The sequence below is a fragment of the Pezoporus occidentalis genome, unplaced genomic scaffold (genome assembly GCF_034315485.1).
Source record: "Pezoporus occidentalis ecotype Australia unplaced genomic scaffold, CSIRO_AGI_Poc_V1 ctg10, whole genome shotgun sequence".
Lineage (NCBI taxonomy): Eukaryota > Metazoa > Chordata > Aves > Psittaciformes > Psittacidae > Pezoporus > Pezoporus occidentalis.
The window spans coordinates 7513406-7533975 of NW_026912779.1; the positions used below are offsets into that span (position 1 = coordinate 7513406).

Below are 20570 nucleotides of genomic sequence, written 5' to 3' on the forward strand. Positions count from 1 at the left end.
TCTGCAATGTCCTTTGCACGCTCCAAACTCATCTTTGATTGCAGCTACCTGGTTTTACTGCAGTATAGATCAATTTTAACATCTGTTTGAAAGACCTGATTAAGGCTTAATGAAATTTTCTTTGCCTTGTAATTTTGGTTATACATATCATTAATTAAGAGAAGACTGAATTTTAGACTGAAAACAAGCAAGGTAATTCAGGAATTTACATGTTGGTGCACCATACAGACATTTACGTACCTTATGAAGTTAGATGTCATTCTCTTTATATTCTTAAGTACATGAGTCAAAAGCATTTGAAAGACATCACTACTACACTCCAAAGTTCCCTTAAAAATCTTCTGCTGCTTACATCTTCCCTTGCTATTTAAGACCTATAGCTTAGGCATACCAGAAGGCCTGTAGCACAGCTCTTCTACACTGCCATTCACATTCCCCCTAGTTACCCAAGAGCTGTTACTGGAGTGAAGAAGCTCTGTACGTTCACATCTCCCTCTGAACCTTCTAAGATCTGGAGCGCATTCAACACTGTCTAGGCTGTCTCAACAAGCACAGTCTTAGGGCAGCTACCGCAGTATCCCCTTGCCCTGCAGAGACTTTAGTATATGTTGAGAGGACCATGAAGAGGACAAACAGTATATTAACCCAAAAACAGATTTCTGCAGTGAGCACTGTATCTAATTCATTAGTCATTAACCACTTCACATTTCAAACCAGGACTTTTCCTTTGAAAAGGAACCTCCTCCAGTTCTATTGAAAATAATTTTATCTCAGTAATGAAGAGATTAAAGTAGAGATTGATGAACCTGACAAAGAAATTATAAGGTACCCTGAAGAAAAGAAAGAGGGATAGGAGGGAGAAAAAAAGGGAAAGAAAATGATTTTACACTCAGAGGTGCAAGCTCCTACTCAGAAAGAAGCTATTCAGGGGCTCAAGCACTAGGATAACTCCTAACCCCCACCGTTTGGCAATTTTTGATAAGTGTTACTCAGACTTCAGTTAAAGGCAGCAGATCTTCATTCAGCACTGAATGAAGAGAATAGCTACCACATTCTCTACATAAATCATGCAAATGTACAATGAAAAGCAGCCTTTCTTTTAACAGATTTATCATGTCAACAATAGAGAAAATATGCCATAATTGATGCTACTTGAATCACTCAAATTATAATCATTAAGCTTGGTTTAATGACACATTAACTGCACCACGTAGAGATTCTGCAGTCCAAAAAATGAAAAGCAGGGAGCTTTTTCAAAGCTAAGGTGATGATAATACGAAAGTTAAACTCTAATTCTCACTAACAGATCTATTAAACTTGGAAAAAAAGAATGCAGTAATTTTGGGGTCACATGAGTGATTATTACTTAAAATGAATCTCAACTGTGGCTCTAGAGATACTATTTGAAAAACTCGTATGTGTGTTTTCTTACCATGTATAAAGAACACCAGAAAAGCGTATTTTACTCAAACACACAAAACTTGCCTCCACCTTTAAGTCACCCACAGAGAAAGTAAGTGTATGTCAGTTTCAGAGATGTTTAGCTCTGGAGGGAAGGTAGGTTATTTTCATAGCAGAACCTGACAACAGCTTTTATACAATGAGCATAATATTGTCCCTAGGGAAGACAGCAACATTCAAAGCCTTTTCTAAAGATAGGGAATTTACATATTCAAATAACTTGTGTTCTAAACACTGCAGCTAATGATCTCGTGGACAACATTAATGAAAGTACCTTGCTGCTCTTCCTCCTCCTCTTCACTAGACGAAGCCAAATAAGCTTGAAAATCCATGTCAAGAAGTTCCTCTTTGTTAAAAGTCCTGCTAAGTGATGTTACTCGCTCATGATCTGTCTCATCCCATGTGATATCTACCTTAAAAATAAGAATGCCACTTGTAGAAGCTGAAACACTGAAATTAAACATTGTAACTCTCTTTTTAGGGAAAATTATTTGAAGCTTTCCATTTAAGAAGCAATGCAAACCTGTTACTGATGTTCTCTAAAACAATGAGGTATAACAACAATGTACTAAAACAAATTCAACTGCACCTTTTTGGAACTTGTTCTACAATGGAGTTTCAAGGAGTTTGCACTACATGAAAGAATGAAGAAGTCTCCTCATGCGCTGAAGGGTTCTGTAACAACAGGTCACAAAACACAAAATCTCTGTATGCCGAATCTCCTTTGTGGCAGCAGATACTGGTGTTGATGCAGCATCAACTCCTTTCCTTTTCCAGCAGCAACTCATTCCTGGAATCACGCATGGATTGCAGTGTGGACAACAAAAATTGTTTGTAAAACTGTACCCTCAACCAGGAGGTGAAACAAATCTGACTGAAAAATGATACAGCAAGAAACTACTTATTTCTCAACCAAACACTTCTCCAATTCAGTTCACTTCACGGACACATGGAAGTTTTGGCTGTCACATAAGAGAGTAGGAATGAATAACTACAAGGATGGGAGGCAATTGTTTAAGCCTGGCACTACCAGCAAAAAGGCTCTTGTTGAGCTACACATAAATAGCAAATTAGGAGATTTAACTATGAATAACAAAGTAATTCCATGTGCAACTTGTAAAGGAGGTATAATGAGGTCGAAGTATAGCATTTAATTTGTAACAAAAAAGCCAAATCTCTTTTAAAATCCAAACCTCGAGCTTGTTTATGGGTTTGCAACTTGAGGCTCTGTAACATGCTTACATCTTTTCATGTTTGATGTCCTTATTTTGAAATCCTGAAGATAATCAGGAATCTTTTCCCCATGACTTATTTATAAGCTGACAATAAAACTAAACAAATTAGAACAACATTACAAAAACATTGTAAAGATACCTTTGATGTTCCCATAGCAGCAGATGTGAAGTACTTTGGTTTATACATAGCTACGTTCACTTCAGAGGCTTCATCTTTTGGCTTATCATCAAATGTAACATTATCTGGAATAAATCTTAAAGGCAAATAAAATGTGTTATTATTCAAATACACTGAGAAATATCATAGTATAAACAGTCTAAGCTTTTCATGAGTACGGTACATCAGCACAAAAGAATCTGCTAAAAGAAAAAGCTGGTAAGCCTGAAAAAGAAATATGAGAAATGGACAAATACTCCACACGTGTAGGATTAACTGGCTCGCTTCTGCACAGCTATTCCACAGGCTTTCAGTGTGCAACACCACCATGTTGGGGAAGTAAAGTAAACAACATTCAGCATGTTATTAGAAGGGTCGGGGTGGGTTTTGGGGTGGTTTTCTTTGTTTTAAGAACCATCTTTTCAGGAAGCTCAGTATTAAAAACTCAAAAGAAAAAAGTGAATAAAGTAGAATATGGAAACAGAGAAAAAAAAAAAAATCAAAACACTTTAGCAAAGTCTTGTGTTACAATTAGTAGGGAAAAAAACTTGTTAAAAAGACCCAAGTCATGTGTAACAACAGAAGTAGCAGATAAAACACCAGCCCTTTGTACACTACATGAGAAACTACTTGGGCTCTTTCTTATTTTTTAAATCGTTGCAAATGTAATGTGATGACTGCTACTCAACATTAAAATATAGGAAAGTACAAAATTAGAGTTCTCCAGTGCTTTTCCCAAACAGCCATGTCTGTTGCAAACCATCATGCTCAAAAGCATGAAAAGTTACATGCTCATGTGGCAAAGATAATCTTCTCCAAAATGGCTCAAAGGAAACGAATTAAGTTCCTCTAGAAACTTATTCGAAGAAAAACCCATCTCTGACTTCCAAAAGTGCCCATAACACAGGCCCCAGCAAACAGAGCCAGCTTCTGTGGAAAGTTATTATGATTTAGTAATAAATTCTGCTCAGACTGGAAGTCTTTTTTTGGACAAAAGGAAATACTAACAGTAAAGCACAACCATAAGTTAAAATTCTTTCCTTCCCAAACGTGACTTTTGAAATACTAGAGTTCCAGCTCATTCATAGGGGTTAGCATAGTAATCCATTGCAGCTTCATGACAACAGCAGCAATGTTCTTCCTCTGTGGTAAGGGAACCTGAAAAACATACTTCTGGATCCCTGGGAAAAAAAAAGGACTGTGAGGGAAACTCAAACAAACCAAAAGCAGGATGTTATTTTGCTTTCCAAATCCTACCAGTTTACTTTCTTGTACCAAAAGGTTGAAGATGAAACCAGAACATTTTACCTGACTCCTCTGAGAAGAGTCTCTGTATACAGAGATCCTCTCAAACTTCCTGTGTTCCAGTAAAAATGCTCAGGAAGAACTAAAAAACACCCCCAAAGAATCAAAGGTAAACCTAACACCTCCCTGGATGCCCAACTGATTTACATCTCATTTTGGTTACAGAATAAAGACAGCATAATTTACTCTTAATTAAAATAAATAATAATATATAGCATTAAATAACATATGATATTTATAATATAATAAATAATATACAAAATAATAAATAAATAATAAAATAAATATCATAATAAAATAATCCTTAATTTTAAACTGGCTTTAATTCTCCCAACCCAACATGTAAAAAGGCACTGCTGGAGTTACCTCAGGTCTATAAAAGAACAGCTACTTTCAAATTCCAGTCCATCGCATTCCTCATAAATCTTATTGGCTGTTTCAGGAGAATCACATTCTACCACTGCATAGAAGTATTTCAGTCGCTTAAATTGATACTCCCGCAGTTTTTCCCTGTAAACCCTGTAAAAGCAGAAAACACCACAATCAATTGAGCTGGCTTTAGTTTTTCATTTGCAAAATATTTTAATTCAACTCATTAAAAATATGCACCAAACACTCTCCTAATCTTCTAATAAGATTAGACATTAAACAGCATGAAGTTTCACCGGTATCTGTTCTGTTTTACTCAAGTAAAAAGACTAATTCACTCAGTGTTATTAAGTGTACATTTTATGTATCTGACTCTGCTTCCCACACGTTTGAGTCCCTGCGCAGGGCATAGAGTAGCATCTCCATAAGCATTTAAGATAATGCTTAATAGTTCCTATCAAGTTGTCTGCAAGTATCTTGTCTCTCAACAAGGCTGATAAAAAGGATGTTCCTATGTAAGTAAGGGTATATGTTAAGAACATTAACAGAAGCTGAGTCTGTATGGACAGGACTGCAGATCCTCATGCTAGAGAGACAGTGTAGGAGTAATAAGTCATAAAGCAGTATGGTTAAGGAAAGGAACTGGGTAGCACAGGTAGTGGTGTCACACAAGATGACAGCAAGAGAGAAAGCAAAGCAGAAGAGATTGAGAAGTAGATGAACTGGCGGAAGGACGCACGAGAGAGACTGCAGGGGTGAGGACCTGTCCCATGAATGTGAATGGTATATGCACAGGTATCACTCCAGTGTCTCTGGAATTCTGTTTGTTATATTCCAGATGCTCTAGAGCCCACTGAGCAGTAAACCTAACACTTCAGCATGTGCCATGATGCACACAGTGAAGCTGACTTCAGAATTCACTGCAAGCTCATCATATACCTCCCTGATGCACTAGAGACATTCTTCAAGAGAGATCTGCAGTTATTTTAGAAGCATCCAGATTTTCCAAATATAGGGCAGTCCAACAGGATGTATTATCCAAAAATGGCACTGCCAAACATCTGGAAAATCTGGGGAAAAAGTATAAAAGCAAAACCTCTCAAGTTCCATCAGACAAGACCTTCAAGCAGAATAAAAGGAAAAACAAAAAGATATGACTGAGGAAGCCTGGACAATGGTAGGCCTCATGAGCTCAGCCTAGTAAGACAGAACTGCTGCTGGTGGCATTCAAGAAATCTCAATCTGGGAATTTTCTTGCCCTAAGTTAAGATCCCCGTCGATTACACAGATAAGAATGATGACAGTATGCAAAGGGAGTTCACTGCATGAATGGCAATCTGTAGAGAAGAAATGCTACATTAAGCTCTACACACATTTGTTCCATTTATTACTCCAATGAGCTACATAAGCAAGATGTTGAATCATTTATCAACAAGCAAATATTCTGAAGTTTGATCATAATGCATTTATCCAATGCACTGATAAATGAACCAGGGCCAGTTATAAAACACCCCTTGAAAAAAGCTATAAAATCAAGGTATCCACAGGAGATATCCACATACATACTTTTGGAAATTGAATTTGATTGGGATTTTCATTTGGAATTACACACATTGTACTCTAAATCGAAAATAAAGTTAATACCCATCATTCTCTGTGGTGTTCTCTGGAAGATCAAACAGTTCCACAGGTCCTTTTTGTTCTTCCTCCTTCAACCTCTCTTTTCCAAACTCCGAAGGATAAATCTACAAAAACAACAACACAGAAGTAAATTTTTAACTGTAGCAACATGATGTATACCAGCTAAGAAAAAGTATCTCACCAAGTCTTTTAGGCTTAATGTTTTTAATCTAGAATCAGTAATGGGTTCAGTTCCATAAACTTCAATACCCTCTTAATTTACAGAAAAGAATGAACAAACTGCCTGTTAGGAATGTGAATATGAAGATGAAGAGCAGGAGCCCTAACTTCAATCATTTCTGTGACAATCTGTGACCCTTTGTCAGAAAAGGGGATCTGACTAACATTTCTCAGAAAGCTGGAGGCAGACACTAAAAATGGGAAAATATAATTTAACTGATCAGAATTTGACCAATTTATTAATAACTCAAAGGTGGTGAGAAACAATAAGTGCAATGATAAAAGGGGCTGGGCATTTAGAAACAGCCAGATTTAAGGCAGGGTTATCTGTCACAAAGACCACTGAAAATGGAACTAGCCAAGGAAATGTAGTCTCCTCCTACCAGAGTTTGAGAATTTCACTGTTAGTCTCAGAAAAACAGCATTTAGAGACAACATCATAAACACGAGATGTTAACACCTTCAGGTTCCAATTCTACTAAATACATGCCTGCTGCTGAAAAGCAGCACATTCATTAGATGGCAGGTTAAATTGCAACACGATTTCTAATTTATCATGTTAACACCTCTTTTGGTTCTTCACAGAACTCTCTTACTTTGTTCTTAACTTGCTGTCTTTATCTTTTTTGAAACAGTAAAAGCCAGTTCTCCTTTTAGAAATCAGGTCTTACCTTAACACAAAATACTGTTCCTCCTTTGGGCGTGAAAGAATTAAATAGAGCCAGCAAATCCTTTGCCTTCAACCTGTCCCAGTCCATATTACAAACTGCCAATCTACTCGTAATCTGAACAGAGAAAAAAAGGGGATAAAGTTCATAGGTTTAATTCCCGATTGCTAGGGGGAATACACAATCACAATTCCTGGGTAAAAATCAAAGTCAGCAACAAACTCCACTGAAAAAATAAAGTAGCATTTTCCCCCAAGACTTTTTTCACTTAAACAAGCAAAAACCAGAAGCAGCAATCACCAGGGCAGATAAAAAGGACATAAATAGCAAAGCATTGCAGAATGGACTGCTCCAATCTCAGATTTAGGAGTGCAGTTACAACATCAGCACTCAAGAATTTTGTTATCATATGGCTAGTCACAACAGCAACTAGGATCACAGTCCTGTAACAGTACTAGAGCATTGTGATTTCTTGTACACTAATAGTGCTCACTTTTAAAGTCCTGCTTCACTGTCTAATGATTCTTTAACTTCTTAAAGAACAAGCTAAAAAAAAAAAATATTAAAAAAAAGTTTAAAAAAATCAGTACTGAACAAAGCAGTACTGTTTAAACTCTGGGATTTCCAAAAAGCTCAGTTCTGTTTGTTCTTTCCCTTAAAGATAGCCTTTGCTTAGAGGGGAGGGGAAACACCAGTGAAATCTGCAAGTCCCATTCTCAGCCAATTCCATCATCCCTTTCATTCTGTAACTAAAAGGCTGAAAAGCCTTTACAAAAGATACTTTCATGGTTTCCTAGGTGAAGGCCTATAACGCAGCATACATTACTAATGTTTATAACTCACAACAGCATACATTACTGAGTTTGTTATGTAGCAACTTGTCATGCGTGAAGTATTGTTACCTCATCTCCACGAAGGGCATCTTTGTCTAGCTCACGCCATGAATGCTCTATCTCTGGCTCCTTTGGAAAGAGGTCATTTAAATCCTCATCATCCTCTGAGCTCGTCTCAATGTTCCCTATCCCTCTAGCTAGATCAGGCCCACTATCACTTTCTTCATCATCTTCTGAATCACTGTATTCTTCCCCTGTCTCCCCATCATCTTCTGGCTCCTCTTCCTCGCCTGTTTCTCCATCATCTTCCGGCTCCTCTTCTTCCCCTGTTTCCTCATCATCTTCAGGCTCCTCTTCCTCCGATTCTGCGTACTCAAAACCATCACTTGCAGAAATATCTTCCTCTAATTGTCTTTTACTAATATCACTTTGATTGCAGGTGTCTGTGTATGCAGTCAGTGAAAGAAAACACGAGACATTTATTTTTATGTTGGAATTGCATATAATCCTTTACAAAGACGAAAAAAAGAACCTCTTTTTTTACCACAAAGATTTACAGAACCCCTGAAATGTGTAACGATGAAATAACAAACTACATCAGGGAAATGCCAACAACATAAATCATCGATATCAGTTCTTCAGCTTGTCTAATCTGATCACTCTTTAGGCCCACAACTGTATTATCAATGGCAAGTTCTAGTGAAATATTATCCTGTTATTCTATTTAAATGCGTAGAATCAACAGGCAGAAATGAGATTTCAATAACATAAGCTATATGAATGCACAAGCAATATAAAGAAAGTTTCTTTAAGTCACCTGTTCTTGCTAATACCCGTTTATATTAATGGCTTGATGTTGCCATCTTTATGCATTCAGTCTTCAAGCCTTGATATGCTTAAGCCTTCATGGTATAAGACCTTGTATTTGCTAATCAGTTTGACAAACACAGCAGTCTATATACTACTATACATTTTGTTTTTTTAACTAACCAACAACTTCAGCTCCAGCAATTAGGAGGACACGGAAGTTCACAACCTTACTGAAGAGTCAGCACTGACAAAAAGCTGACCAACTCCGATTCTCCAGCAACACTGAATCTGAGCCAGTCAGCTATTTCATGACTGATCTTGCAAAAGTTCTTCCATGGATAAAACAAAGGCAACAACACCCAAGTAAACATGTCATTTGAACAACTAACCTGGTTCTTTGCTTTTTCCTCCTACAGAACTGTCCTTCTGGAGAGCTTTAACTGATTTAGTACCACTTGATTGTGAAGAGTTTTGCTTGGTTTTAATCGAAATTGATCTTCCCTCTGATGCATCTCCTTGCTTGTTTTCCCCTTTGTGTAAAAAGCCCTTGCTTCCCTGAGAGCCACCAATTTCTGCTGCAGTTTTCTTAGAGTCCTCTTTCAAGTTTAATTTAGCTGTCTTTTTTTGTCTTTCATCTTTAAGATTATTTAGCTTTGTCTCTGCTTCACATGTTTGGCCCACCCCTTGTTTGTCTGTTTGACCATCACCAAGTAGCTTTGCAGAATCTGCTTCTCCTTGATGTTTAGGCTTTTTTTTTTTTATTTTCTTTTTAGCACGTTCTTTACCATCACTTTCTGAAAGATCAGAGTCAGATTCTGACAGGGCATAAAACTTCCTGAGGTTCTCTGTGGAAGTATAGTTAACAGGACGCCCTCTTTTATCCACTGTATACTTCAGCTTAAACTTCTTGTCATGAAACATTGCTCTGAATCGCTTGTCAATCTTGATTTTACGCTCTTTTTCAGGCATCTCCCAAAACCTGGGATCCCTGGTAACACAGCTGAAGCGCCCATCGCTCAGTATTTCCTGCTGGGAAGACATTTTTGATGCTGTTGAAGACTTGGACATCTACAATATGGAAACAAAATGAAACAGTTATGATTAAAAAACTTGTTTAACATAGTTTTAGACACAACGAAAAAAATTAACTAAGCAAACTTAGATTTCTGACCTATACCTAAAAAGCTCTTTACATAAAAAAAAATAGCGATTTAAATGAGTCACAAATAATCCTGTAACTACCACAGTCTTGGCCACAAACAAATCTTAGCTTCCTCAGATAATGGATATGCAACTAAAAAGACTAAACTTGCTGCAGATAGAGCCTGAAGTGATTCCCCACCAAACCCAAACAGGACCTCATGGAGTTTCACTGTAAGTCAGACCTCTGGCTTATCCATCAGGCCTCGGGTACATAGAATCATAATGACATCAGCTAGGCTGGAAGACCCTTAACATCATCAAGTCCAACCATTAATCCAGCACTGCCAAGTCCACCACTAAACCATACCACTCCTCATCCACATGGATTCTGAACACTTCCAGGGACGGTGACTCCACCACTGCCCTGCGCAGCCTGTTCCAACACCTGACCACCCTCTTGGTGAAGAAATTGTTCCTAAAATCCAACCTAAACCTCCCCTGGTGCAGCTTAAGGCCATTTCCTCTTGTCCTGTCGCTTGTTACTTGGGAGAAGAGACTGACCTCACTTCATACAACCTCCTGTCAGGCAGTTGTAGGGAGCAATAAGGTGCCCCCTGAGCCTTCTGTTCTCCAGACTAAGTCCTGCCAGGTCCCTCAGCCGTTCCCCATCACACTTGTGCTCCAGACCCTTCACAAGCTCGATTGCCCTTCTCTGGCCCCGCTCCAGCACCTCAATGTCTCTCTTGTAGGGAAGGACCCAGAGCTGAACACAGGATTCGAGGTGCAGCCTCACCAGTGCTCAGTACAGAGGGTCAATCACTGCCCTGGCCCTGCTGCCCACACTGGTGCTGGCACAGGCCAGGATGCTGTTGCCTTTCTTGGCTGCCTGGGCAAACTGCAAGCTCGTTACCAGTTAAAGCGCCGATCGGGAACGTTTCGGCGAGCTCAGGCCGTTCTCACCAGCAGCTCCGGCGCAGGCAGCAGCGCGGCCTTCCCCGAGGGGCCCGCTGCCCCGCGCCAAGCCGGCTACAGTATCCCGCTCCCTCCCCAAGCCCAGTAGCGGAGAAGGCCCCACAGACGGGCCCCACAGCGCCCGGCCCGGGCCCACCGACCGTTACCGATCACCGCTGCTGCCGCTGCCTTCCGCCCACAGCCCGGCTCCACGCTCCCTCAGAAACCCACAGTGCCCCGCGGCCCGCTTCCCACGGCGCTACGGTGGCCGCAGCAGGACAAACCGCTCCCGACCGACCGGACGGCCGTGGGGTTTGCAGTGCGCATGCGCAGAAGAGAGAAGCGAGGCGGGGGAGCTGGGTTCTTTCCCGCGCATGTGCTGGCCGCGCACTTGAGGTGATGGCGGCTGTGGCCGTAGGGCCGCGGTGGCTGGCAGGGTCTGGCCTCCTGGGCCGGTGGGGCTGCGGCTGCCGGCGGCTCTGGGCGCTGCCAGCAGGACTGGCCGCTGCCGCTCCTCCTCCAGCCGGTGCTTCATCGGGCTCGGGCGCGCTGAGCCCCTTCGACCGGCGGCTGAAGCGGAAGCAGAAGAACTGGGCGGCGCTGCAGGCCGAGCCCGGCAAGTGCGACTACCTGCGGGAGGAGGTACCGGGGAGGCCTCTCGGAATGGAGCGGGAGGCGGCGGCGGGGCACGGAGGGGGCCGCCCTAGGGCGCTGACGGGCGGGTTTCCCCCTAGGTCGGCGGGAGGATAGCGGACAGGGTGTTTGACATCCCCAGGTAAGCCGCGCCGCGGGGGGAGGCGGGCGCCGCTCCCTGTACCCTCACACGCACCCGCAGGGTCACGGCCGAGGGAAGAGACGTTTCTTGTGAGCGCCTTTCCCTGCGCTTCCTCGCAGCGGTGACCACGGGAGGGCGCTCAATGTGTTCCGTTCGGAAAGACTTCGGGACATGGGCAGCCAGAACTTAATGTAGTCTAAAACTTGACATAGCTTCAACTCTGGGTTTTATGTTGTTAAACTTATGCTTTAGAACCTTTCCGCTTGCTTTGGATGTCGGCTCAGGAAGAGGTTACATAGCTCAACATTTAACCAAGGTACTGGCTCTTCACATTGAAAACCGTTTATGATAAGTATGTATTTATTCCTTTGTTTGCCAGTAGGTCTCTATTATAATTTAAAGCAGTCCTCTGAATTTTGATGAGGTAAACCTACTCATATTTCAGGTACAGTTCAAAGATGTGCCTCACGCAGGCTGTTATACTGTGTTTATTGTCATTGAAGACTAGACAAATGGTAGTGCAAGGGAAGCTGTCAGTTGTGTATTTGTTAACATTTAGTCTTGAGTACAGATATGTATGCTTTTTTATCAGTCTGTTGGATGCCCTTAGTTGTTACAGAGAAGTATCATTATGGAGACTTTAAGCAGTGAACAATTTACCCTTCATGATCTGCACTGTAGGTAAAAGCACTTCATTAGTTGCTAATCCATGGTTTATATCGACTGAACTTAGACGTGAAAACACAATGTGTTTTTTGTTACTATTTCTATTTCTGTTACTATAGTGGGCCTACAAGGATGATGGGGAGGGACTCTTCATTAGGGACTGTAGTGATAGGACAAGGGGTAACGGGTTCAAATTTAAACAGGGAAAGTTTGGATTGGATATAAGGAAGAAATTCTTTACTATAAGGGTGGTGAGGCCCTGGAATGGGTTGCCCAGGGATGTTGTGAATGCTCCTTTGTTGGCGGTGTTCAAGGCCAGGTTGCATAGAGCCTTGGGTGGCATGGTTTAGTGTGAGGTGTCCCTGCCCATGGCAGGGGGGTTGGAACTGGATGATCTTAAGGTCCTTTCCAACCCTAACTATTCTATGATTTCTATCTCAGCTATTAGTAAATAGGAAAAATTACTATGTTAGGGGGGAAAAATGCTTTTTACCTTTGTATAGAGTTTTTAACAATTGTTGAAGAGATTCCTTATAACTCATTACAAACTTGTGTAAGCATTTAGAAACATTGTTAATGTCAATTTATAACTAATTTAAATATTTTATAGACCTGTTAAATTTTCTTTCAGGACACAGTTGAAAAACTTATTCAAGTTGATATTGCAGAGAATGCCTTAGTAAGTAGTTTTCTGAATGCTGATGGGCTTCAATTCCGTAATACAGGAAAGCAGAAGCAGCGAGTTTCTGATGTTATTTTTCTTGTAACCCACCTTTAGAAGAATGCTGTGGAATCTGAAGTCCCTACAGTCAGCGTTGTAGCTGATGAGGAATCCCTTCCTTTCAAAGAAGATACATTTGATCTTGTTGTTAGTAGCTTAAGGTAAGTGTTAATTTCTTTATAATTAATTTCTTGGTTAAAGATGTTAAATAACGTTCTTTTCAAAGTAAGTTTAAGGATAAAAACAAGAGAAAGATGAATATTCCATTACTGCAGTAAGAAATGCACTTGCATAGTTAATAGGAGTGTACATTAGGAAAAAATGCCATCCCTATGGTTCTTACTGTTGGTTTTGTGGTTTCTTTTTTTTTTTTATTTCAAGACTCATAGAATCATAGAATAGTTAGGGTTGGAAAGGACCTTAAGATCATCTAATTCTCACCCCCCTGCCATGAGCAGGGACACCTCACACTAAACCATGTCACTGAAGGCTCTGTCCAGCCTGGCCTTGAACACCACCAGGGATGGAGCATTCACAGCCTTTCTGGGCAACCCATTCCAGTGCCTCACCACCCTAACAGGAAAGAATTTCTTCCTTATAGCCAATCTAAACTTCCCCTGTTTAAGTTTGAACCTGTTAACTGCTTGTCCTGTCATTACAGTCACTAATGAAAAGTGGTGCCCCAGCATCCCTATAGGCCCCTTCAGATACTGGAAGGGTGCTCTGAGGTCTCCACGCAGCCTTCTCTTCTCCAGGCTGAACAGCCCCAATTTTCTCAGCCTGTCTTTATAGGGGAGGAGCTTCAGTCCCCTGATCATCTTCGTGGCCCTTCTCTGGACTTGTTCCAATAGTTCCATGTCCTTTTTATGTTGAGGACACCAGAACTGCACACAGTGCTCCAAGTGAGGTCTCACGAGTGAGACAAGTGAGGTCTGCTTTCTCACAAGACCAGAGTAGAGGGGCAGGATCACCTCCTTCGACCTGCTGGTCACGCTCCTTTTGATGCAGCCCAGGATACGGTTGGCTTCTCTCTTCCCTGCATTTTGACAGTGTTACTCCAGGACTTGCATCTTCCCAGTTTCCAAAAAAAGCTATTTGTATAATTTTTTAGAACTTGAACAGCTTGAGGAATTGCTTTGTTGCTTTGGATTTTGAGGCATACTGAGATAATGTAACAATTATTTGCATATTTAAAATGCAATTATAAAATGTATGTGTCTCTTATTTCAGTTTACACTGGGTGAATGACCTTCCCAAAGCTTTTAGAGAGGTAAGAAACTGGTTTTTAATACTAAAAAACGACACCAGACATTACTTTTTTTCAGAGCATTCCATATTTCCAGGTTTTCTTTAAATAAAAGGCACAGAAATAGCTCCTGTTGTACACAAGTGATTTTTTTTTTTCCCAATATTTTTGGTAGTTTGAGGAGCATCAGTTGATATTTCTAATTATTTAGTGTCTGAAAATAATTTGGAATAAGTAACTGTGAGGCAACAAGTTTGTATAATGTTTTATAGTCTCAACAGCTGAGATCATGGTACCTAATGTAAACTGAGGTAATGCTGTTGATGTTTAGTGTGTGTTAGCTCTTACTACTTTCCGTACAAGAGTTAAGTCTTAACTTCTCCAGAACTGGTATATGGAATTTGTATCATTTTTATGTCTCAGTTATTTATTTTGAAATACAGCTTTAATCAAATAAAGGCTTTTTGATTTTGAAATGAACAAAATACTCATTGAGAGCAGAAAATGGAAAATGTTTCTGGAAGAATCTGATTTTTTGATTATTTCAGTTCCTTCTTGCAGGTGAAATCAGCTAACTTTGGAGAAAGAGCAAGGGGTATTTTAACCAGTTTGCTCTTTTTTTTTCCTTTATTTTATGTTGTTTAGTCATTAGAGTGCTATTCTGTCTCCTGTTAAGAACAGGAATACCTTACCATTATGGAAATAATAGAAATCAGAATGCCTTCAGTACTTTAAAAAAAACCATAAGAACTTGGAAAGAAAAGAAATATACCATTTTCTCTGGAATTAAGCGTTCTCTGGCGTGTCAAATATATTTACCCCCACAGTAAAAATAACTGACAAATGGGAGGGAACTGGGATTTTTGGCCAACTTTCAGCGCGATTGTTTATTTCTTACTGTGGGATCACTAGCTTTGACTAAAGGAGACTGCCTTCAAGTGCTTCATTTTCTTACCTCTTAATTAGAGGCTTCTTTACTAGTATAGAAAAGGTAGCTTGATTAATACTTAATTGAAAACCAATTTAAGAGGACTTTTGTTTTAAATCAGTAAGGTAAGCTGTTGGAAGCTTTTGCTCTCTTGTTAGCCCGATCATGTAATACGGCTCTTCTGGATATCTGAACCAGGGATCATTGCCAATTCTTAAAGAAACAAGAAGGCATGAATTTAATTGGCCTCCTCAGTAGGAACGGGGCTGGGACTTACAAACAAGAAAGCAGCTTGTCAACCTTGGTGTTTGAGTCCTGATGTTAAAAATAGACCTAGCATGTGTCGACCTTTATAGTAGACATAATATTGGGCATAATTAGACCATATTAGACATCGTACAATGTCCTTTCTCATGGCAGGGGGGTTGGAACTATATGATCTTAAAGGTCTCTTCCAACCCAAACCATTCTATGCTGTTAAGAATAGCATTACTCTGTTGTGCGTTCAGAAATGTGAAAATCACTACTGGAAACTAAGGCCTCTGTTTCTCATAAGCCATTAAAAAGTATTTTTGTTGCCCTCATCTGAGAAAGTAAAAGTAAGCAGAACCTATCTTGATCTACCTTATTTTCAGAAGGAAGCTAACTGAGGATATTGTTTCAGGAGTATCCTACAGAAAATAGTTTTACCCTAGATTTCCATGGTACATTTAGTGGCTCCTGACTACAAGAGTGATTTCTGTAGAGTCAGTCTTTCCTAAGCACAAATAGTCTCTTTTCAGACAGATTATGTATCTCACAGTGTTACCAAAAGCTGCCTTGTGGAATACAGTCAATGTTAAAAGTCTGTTACAATCAATATAATAACTAATTTTATGTTAATTAAAAAAACCTACAACCTAAGAATGCTTTAGTTACATAGGCTTAATAACAAACAACATTCTGTATTTTGGTCTTTGCGGTAGATTCACCAAGTTCTTAAGCCGGATGGAGTATTCATTGGTGCAATGTTTGGAGGAGACACTCTATATGAGCTTCGTTGCTCTTTGCAGCTAGCAGAGCTGGAAAGAGAAGGAGGATTTTCTCCTCACGTATCACCGTTCACTGCTGTCTCTGATTTGGGACATCTGCTGTCGAGAGCCGGCTTTAACACACTGACTGTGGTAATTATAAATGAGAGCTGCTATTTACTAATGTCTTAGTAATGTACTGCTTCCTTCTCCATGTCACGCACCTTGCTCAATAAGTCTCTGAAATAGCCCGAACTGCCTCTGTTCTCAGCTTCACCATGATTAATGAAACCAACTGAAGTGGATCATTGGCTAGTGGCCCAGTAGAATTTGGATGATGATCTTGGAGAAATGTCAGTGAATGTTAGACCTGCCTGAAAAGCCTTTGGGCACTTCTGCTGTTTCCTCTAAAACCAAGAAGAAAATAATGGCATTTCAATTAAAAAATTGATTGCATTTGGGCTACTGAACAACTTTTAGAAATGTTAAGACGGTGTATTCTTCTGAGAAATACATGGTTTGAGCAGAAGTGGCAGATAGCAGCACTGAAGGGTAACATAATGCAACTGTTTTAGCTTGATATGCTCTAAAACTAAGCTTCTCAATTCTTTTAGGATACTGATGAAATTCAGGTCAACTACCCAGGGTTGTTTGAAGTTATGGAAGACTTGCAAGGCAAGTATGTTCTTTGTGAAAACAAAAATGTTTTCTTTACTGGTGAGGCAGACACAGAAGAGTTTCACTATGTGTTTTAAGTCCAAATCATAGAATAGATCCTCTAAATAAAGTCATCTGTTTAGATGACCTTTAAAGGTCATCTAGTCTTCCACCCCCTGCCGTGAGCAGGAACACCTTCAACTAGGTCAGGTTGCTCAGAGCCCTGTCCAACCTGACCCTGAACACTGTCAGGGATGGGGCATCCACAGCTTCTCTGGGCAACTTGTGCCAGTGTTTCACCACCCTCATCATAAGAAACTTCTTCCTTAAAAAAATATAACTAAATATTAAATAAAGCTTATTGTTACAGTGAAAATATTACTTTTTTTTCCCCAATCTCCAGTGAGTCAGGATCATCCCTATCAGCGGATCTGTGTTGGGAAGCAGAAGTTAAAAGATCTGCTACTTCATGGTCTGCTATGAATTTTCTGCTTCTATTGTATTCCCATTCTTTGAGAGCCTGTTCAGTGTAAGTTGCTGAAGAGCCCTGCAAGGGAGACAGAAGTATATATCCCACATACCACTTTTCCTATGAGCCTTCCTAATTATCAGGACATTCAGGAAAGTGCTCTGGAATGAGAATAGATAGACCCTCAAATTGGAGTCTGCTGACGAACAAAAATTGAGATGCTTAACAATTGAGTTACTTTTGTGATTGCATTTGTCATGGTTTGTAAAGTAGTCATTCATATGCAGTTAGTTGTTAACTTCCAGGACAGCTTAGGGTATCTTCTTCCTCTAGATCAGCTGCTCTTTAGAATAGTTCCTTAATGAAAATAAAACTTCCATTCTCTTCAGAAACATTCAGATGCAGGAAGTGATTAAAGAGATGAGAATTATGGTTATTTCGTTTTTATTGAAAATCTTATGGCCTGGCAGTTTTGATGCTTATCTGTTAAAAGGTGTGTAGGTGGTGTCTGAATAAACACTTGTGCTTAAAAATTAAAATATACTAGAATATATACATTTATGCTAGAAAACTGTAGAAAACCTATGACTGTAGACTTGGGCTGGAGAAGTCATAATCTGGAATAGCACTGGCATTGAAAGGTTTGGATTCTTATAGGTAAGAAACTAACCTAATTATTTGCAGTATGTTCTCTCTTATAGTGATATTCAGAGGATTCTATACTTATTCTGGTTTAGTATAAGTCTGTCATAGGTGCATGACACTTAACTCATGGCATATACTGTATCTTCTTTTTCTTAAAGCTAACACATATTTTTAGGTATGGGGGAGAGTAATTGCTCTTGGAATAGGAAACCTCTGCTACACAGGGACACAATGTTAGCAGCTGCTGCAATATACCAAGGTAAGTATTTTGAGACATAATAAATTACTGAAATTACTTTAAGAACATATTTTTCTGACCTCTCTGTAGGGGGAGAAAAAAGGCAACAGCATTTTGGAGTAGAGCAAAATGCCATAATTGTACAGGTATTTTTAACCTAAAATATCATGACAGGATTTGAACTATGGGGTGCACCAGTATGAGATATTTTTATTGTCCCAAATCTTTCACCGAGAGTCATTATGATGAATATGTCATACTTGGCTCTAATGTTCTGAGAACTAAGGATTTCGTAGAACTAATACTCTGTTTCCCTTTTTTTAACTCCCTCCTTTCCTGCCCTAACAGAAATGTACGGAAATAGTGATGGCTCAGTACCTGCCACGTTTCAGATCTTCTACATGATTGGCTGGAAATTCCATGAATCACAGGTAATGTGATGCTGATCTATTCTTTACTTGAAGGTACTTTTTAAATTACTGATGCTTTAAAAGCTTTTTGTAAGACATTTTAACTTAAAATCGGCCCTATTTTTTTTTTCTTCTTTTTTCCTTAGGCAAAACCAGCCAAGAGAGGTTCTGCAACAGTTTCATTTGGAGATCTGTCAAAGTTAGGTGGATTTGTATCAAGAGAAAAAAAATGATTTTCATCAGAAATAATAGTTGTCTTGAAGCTGCTATAAAACTTCTCATTGCAGATAGTCTTCACTTGAGCTTATTTTGTGACAACATTCTGAACTGATGATTATCTGCACACAGCAGGAGTTTTTTGTTTTGTACTACCTATGCTACAACATCAGCTGTGTAAAATTATGTTAATTTCTTGTTTCTAGAGAAATATTTGAGCAGTATTCAAAGAATAAATGCTCTCCTGACTTTGGATTAAATTACTGTTCTCAAATGTAATGCCTCTTCCAGCATTTCAGTATCACAGACTGCGCCAGGTATGATGTATTTCACCCTGGGTGTTTTTAATTATTCCTAAAAGATGGTAGATCATAATAAAGAGTTGTACTTACAAGACATTCTGTAAGAGAAAATACCTGCAAATACACAAAAAAAAATTTAATAAGGCCTTTACGAGTTGGAAATTATGGGTTAAAAGTTACTATCAGTTATTGTTTGAAATTTGAATGTTTGAGTTCTGTATAAGGAAGTGGTTAAGTAAGCTCTATATGATAAAAATATCTTCGGTTGCTACACCTCACCTATGGTCCTCAAATCCAGGACCTTTTCTTTTTGCCCCCAAAGCTAGAAATGTTTCTGTGCATGAAGAGTAGAGCTCAGCCGTAAAGAAACTTGGAATACTCCATTCTAGCTCTAACAGAATGTACATATCGTGATTTGACTTAATTTACTGGAAGGAGTAGCACGCAGAAGAGTCATCCAGCACTCAGATGGACGGGTACCTATCACATTAGTTAACCAGCTTGGAATTGGCATTCTCAGGAGTTGATATGCTTTTTGGAGTTCCATGGCTTTTTTTTTTTGCCTATTCTTTTATCTCATAGTGTTTGAAAAATTAAGTGATATTTTAAATGTTAGTTTCAAATTCCATTTACGCATTACTTTCTGCTTTTCTACTATCAGAGGCTGAAAAGCATAAAGTATACTTCTTGTTTTCTCCTTAGCTGTGACATTTGTGAGCTATGACTTTCCCCGTATATAACTGCATTCCCAGAAATTGATATGAGTTACAAATATGGCCCATTAACCTGAGGTGTTCAGAAAACAATACCCAGGGATTTCACCTGATTGTAGTACAAACAGAGAATGTTAGAAAGAAAAAGCATGGAAAATAGATAATCAGGTATGCTGTTCAGTCAGTTTTATCATTGCGTCTAGGTGTTGCATCAAGCCTGGTGAAACCAAAGCTTCTGTAGGCTTGCTTTAAGATTATCCAGCAGGTGGAGTTTGACAGAATGATGGGGCACAGACCAGATAGGAAAGGTAGGCAGAAGCCTTCGTGTTCTGTCAAGGGTTATTGAATTATAATTCAAAGACTAGTACAGATGCTAAAGTTACCTCTTGCTGCTTAACCAGTGTTCAGTTTTCAAAATACAGAAATGCTGTTTAAAAGCAAACCATTTATGCACTACTCAGCTGGTTAGAAAATCAATTTGTGGGTTTATTTTATCAGTCTGTCTGTTTTGACTTGAAGTTAGAAATGGGCAAAGAAAGGACAAAACATCCTAAAGAGGGTAGGAATATTCTGCCCTGGTTTTACTTATAAGCTGATCCTGTAATTATTCAAGGGGATCAAGTTCATCTTGCGTTTTCCTTCGAAAAGAGTGGAAAAAGGGGGAGAGGCTGAAAGTGGTCTGATAAACTTTGCAACCCTTTTTCTTAAGACTAACTCTAACCCAATACATCAGTTGTCTTATTACAAGATACTGCATTTCTCTGCATTTAAATAAAAGTCAC

General features: G+C 39.5%; 2 protein-coding genes across 5 annotated transcripts in view; one reads left to right on the forward strand and one right to left on the reverse strand.

The window, feature by feature from the left end:
* Positions 1-9766, reverse strand: part of ESF1 (ESF1 nucleolar pre-rRNA processing protein homolog) — a 29886-nt gene extending 20120 nt beyond the window's left edge. Inside the window, exons 1-7 of the mRNA XM_062610733.1 lie at positions 9088-9766; positions 7958-8346; positions 7059-7172; positions 6172-6272; positions 4525-4677; positions 2836-2950; positions 1736-1874 (exon numbers count right to left, since the gene is read on the reverse strand). Coding sequence (XP_062466717.1) covers positions 1736-1874; positions 2836-2950; positions 4525-4677; positions 6172-6272; positions 7059-7172; positions 7958-8346; positions 9088-9766 — 1690 coding nt within the window. The remainder of the gene's footprint in view (positions 1-1735; positions 1875-2835; positions 2951-4524; positions 4678-6171; positions 6273-7058; positions 7173-7957; positions 8347-9087) is intronic.
* Positions 9767-11185: 1419 nt separating this feature from the next.
* Positions 11186-19033, forward strand: NDUFAF5 (NADH:ubiquinone oxidoreductase complex assembly factor 5). 4 transcript variants are annotated; one of them, XM_062610682.1, is made up of 11 exons: positions 11186-11434; positions 11527-11567; positions 11820-11883; positions 12865-12912; positions 13012-13115; positions 14185-14224; positions 16094-16291; positions 16753-16813; positions 18085-18168; positions 18496-18578; positions 18704-19033. In XM_062610682.1, the coding sequence occupies exons 1-11, from the start codon at positions 11192-11194 to the stop codon at positions 18788-18790; spliced, it is 1053 nt and encodes a 350-aa protein (XP_062466666.1). In that variant the 5' UTR covers positions 11186-11191; the 3' UTR covers positions 18791-19033. The 4 variants fall into 4 exon arrangements, 3 of the variants coding, with proteins under 3 accessions (XP_062466666.1, XP_062466673.1, XP_062466688.1); XR_009963197.1 differs by lacking the exon at positions 18704-19033 and having other exon boundaries at positions 18068-18168; positions 18496-18560; XM_062610689.1 differs by lacking the exon at positions 12865-12912.
* The last annotated feature ends 1537 nt before the right edge of the window (positions 19034-20570 follow it).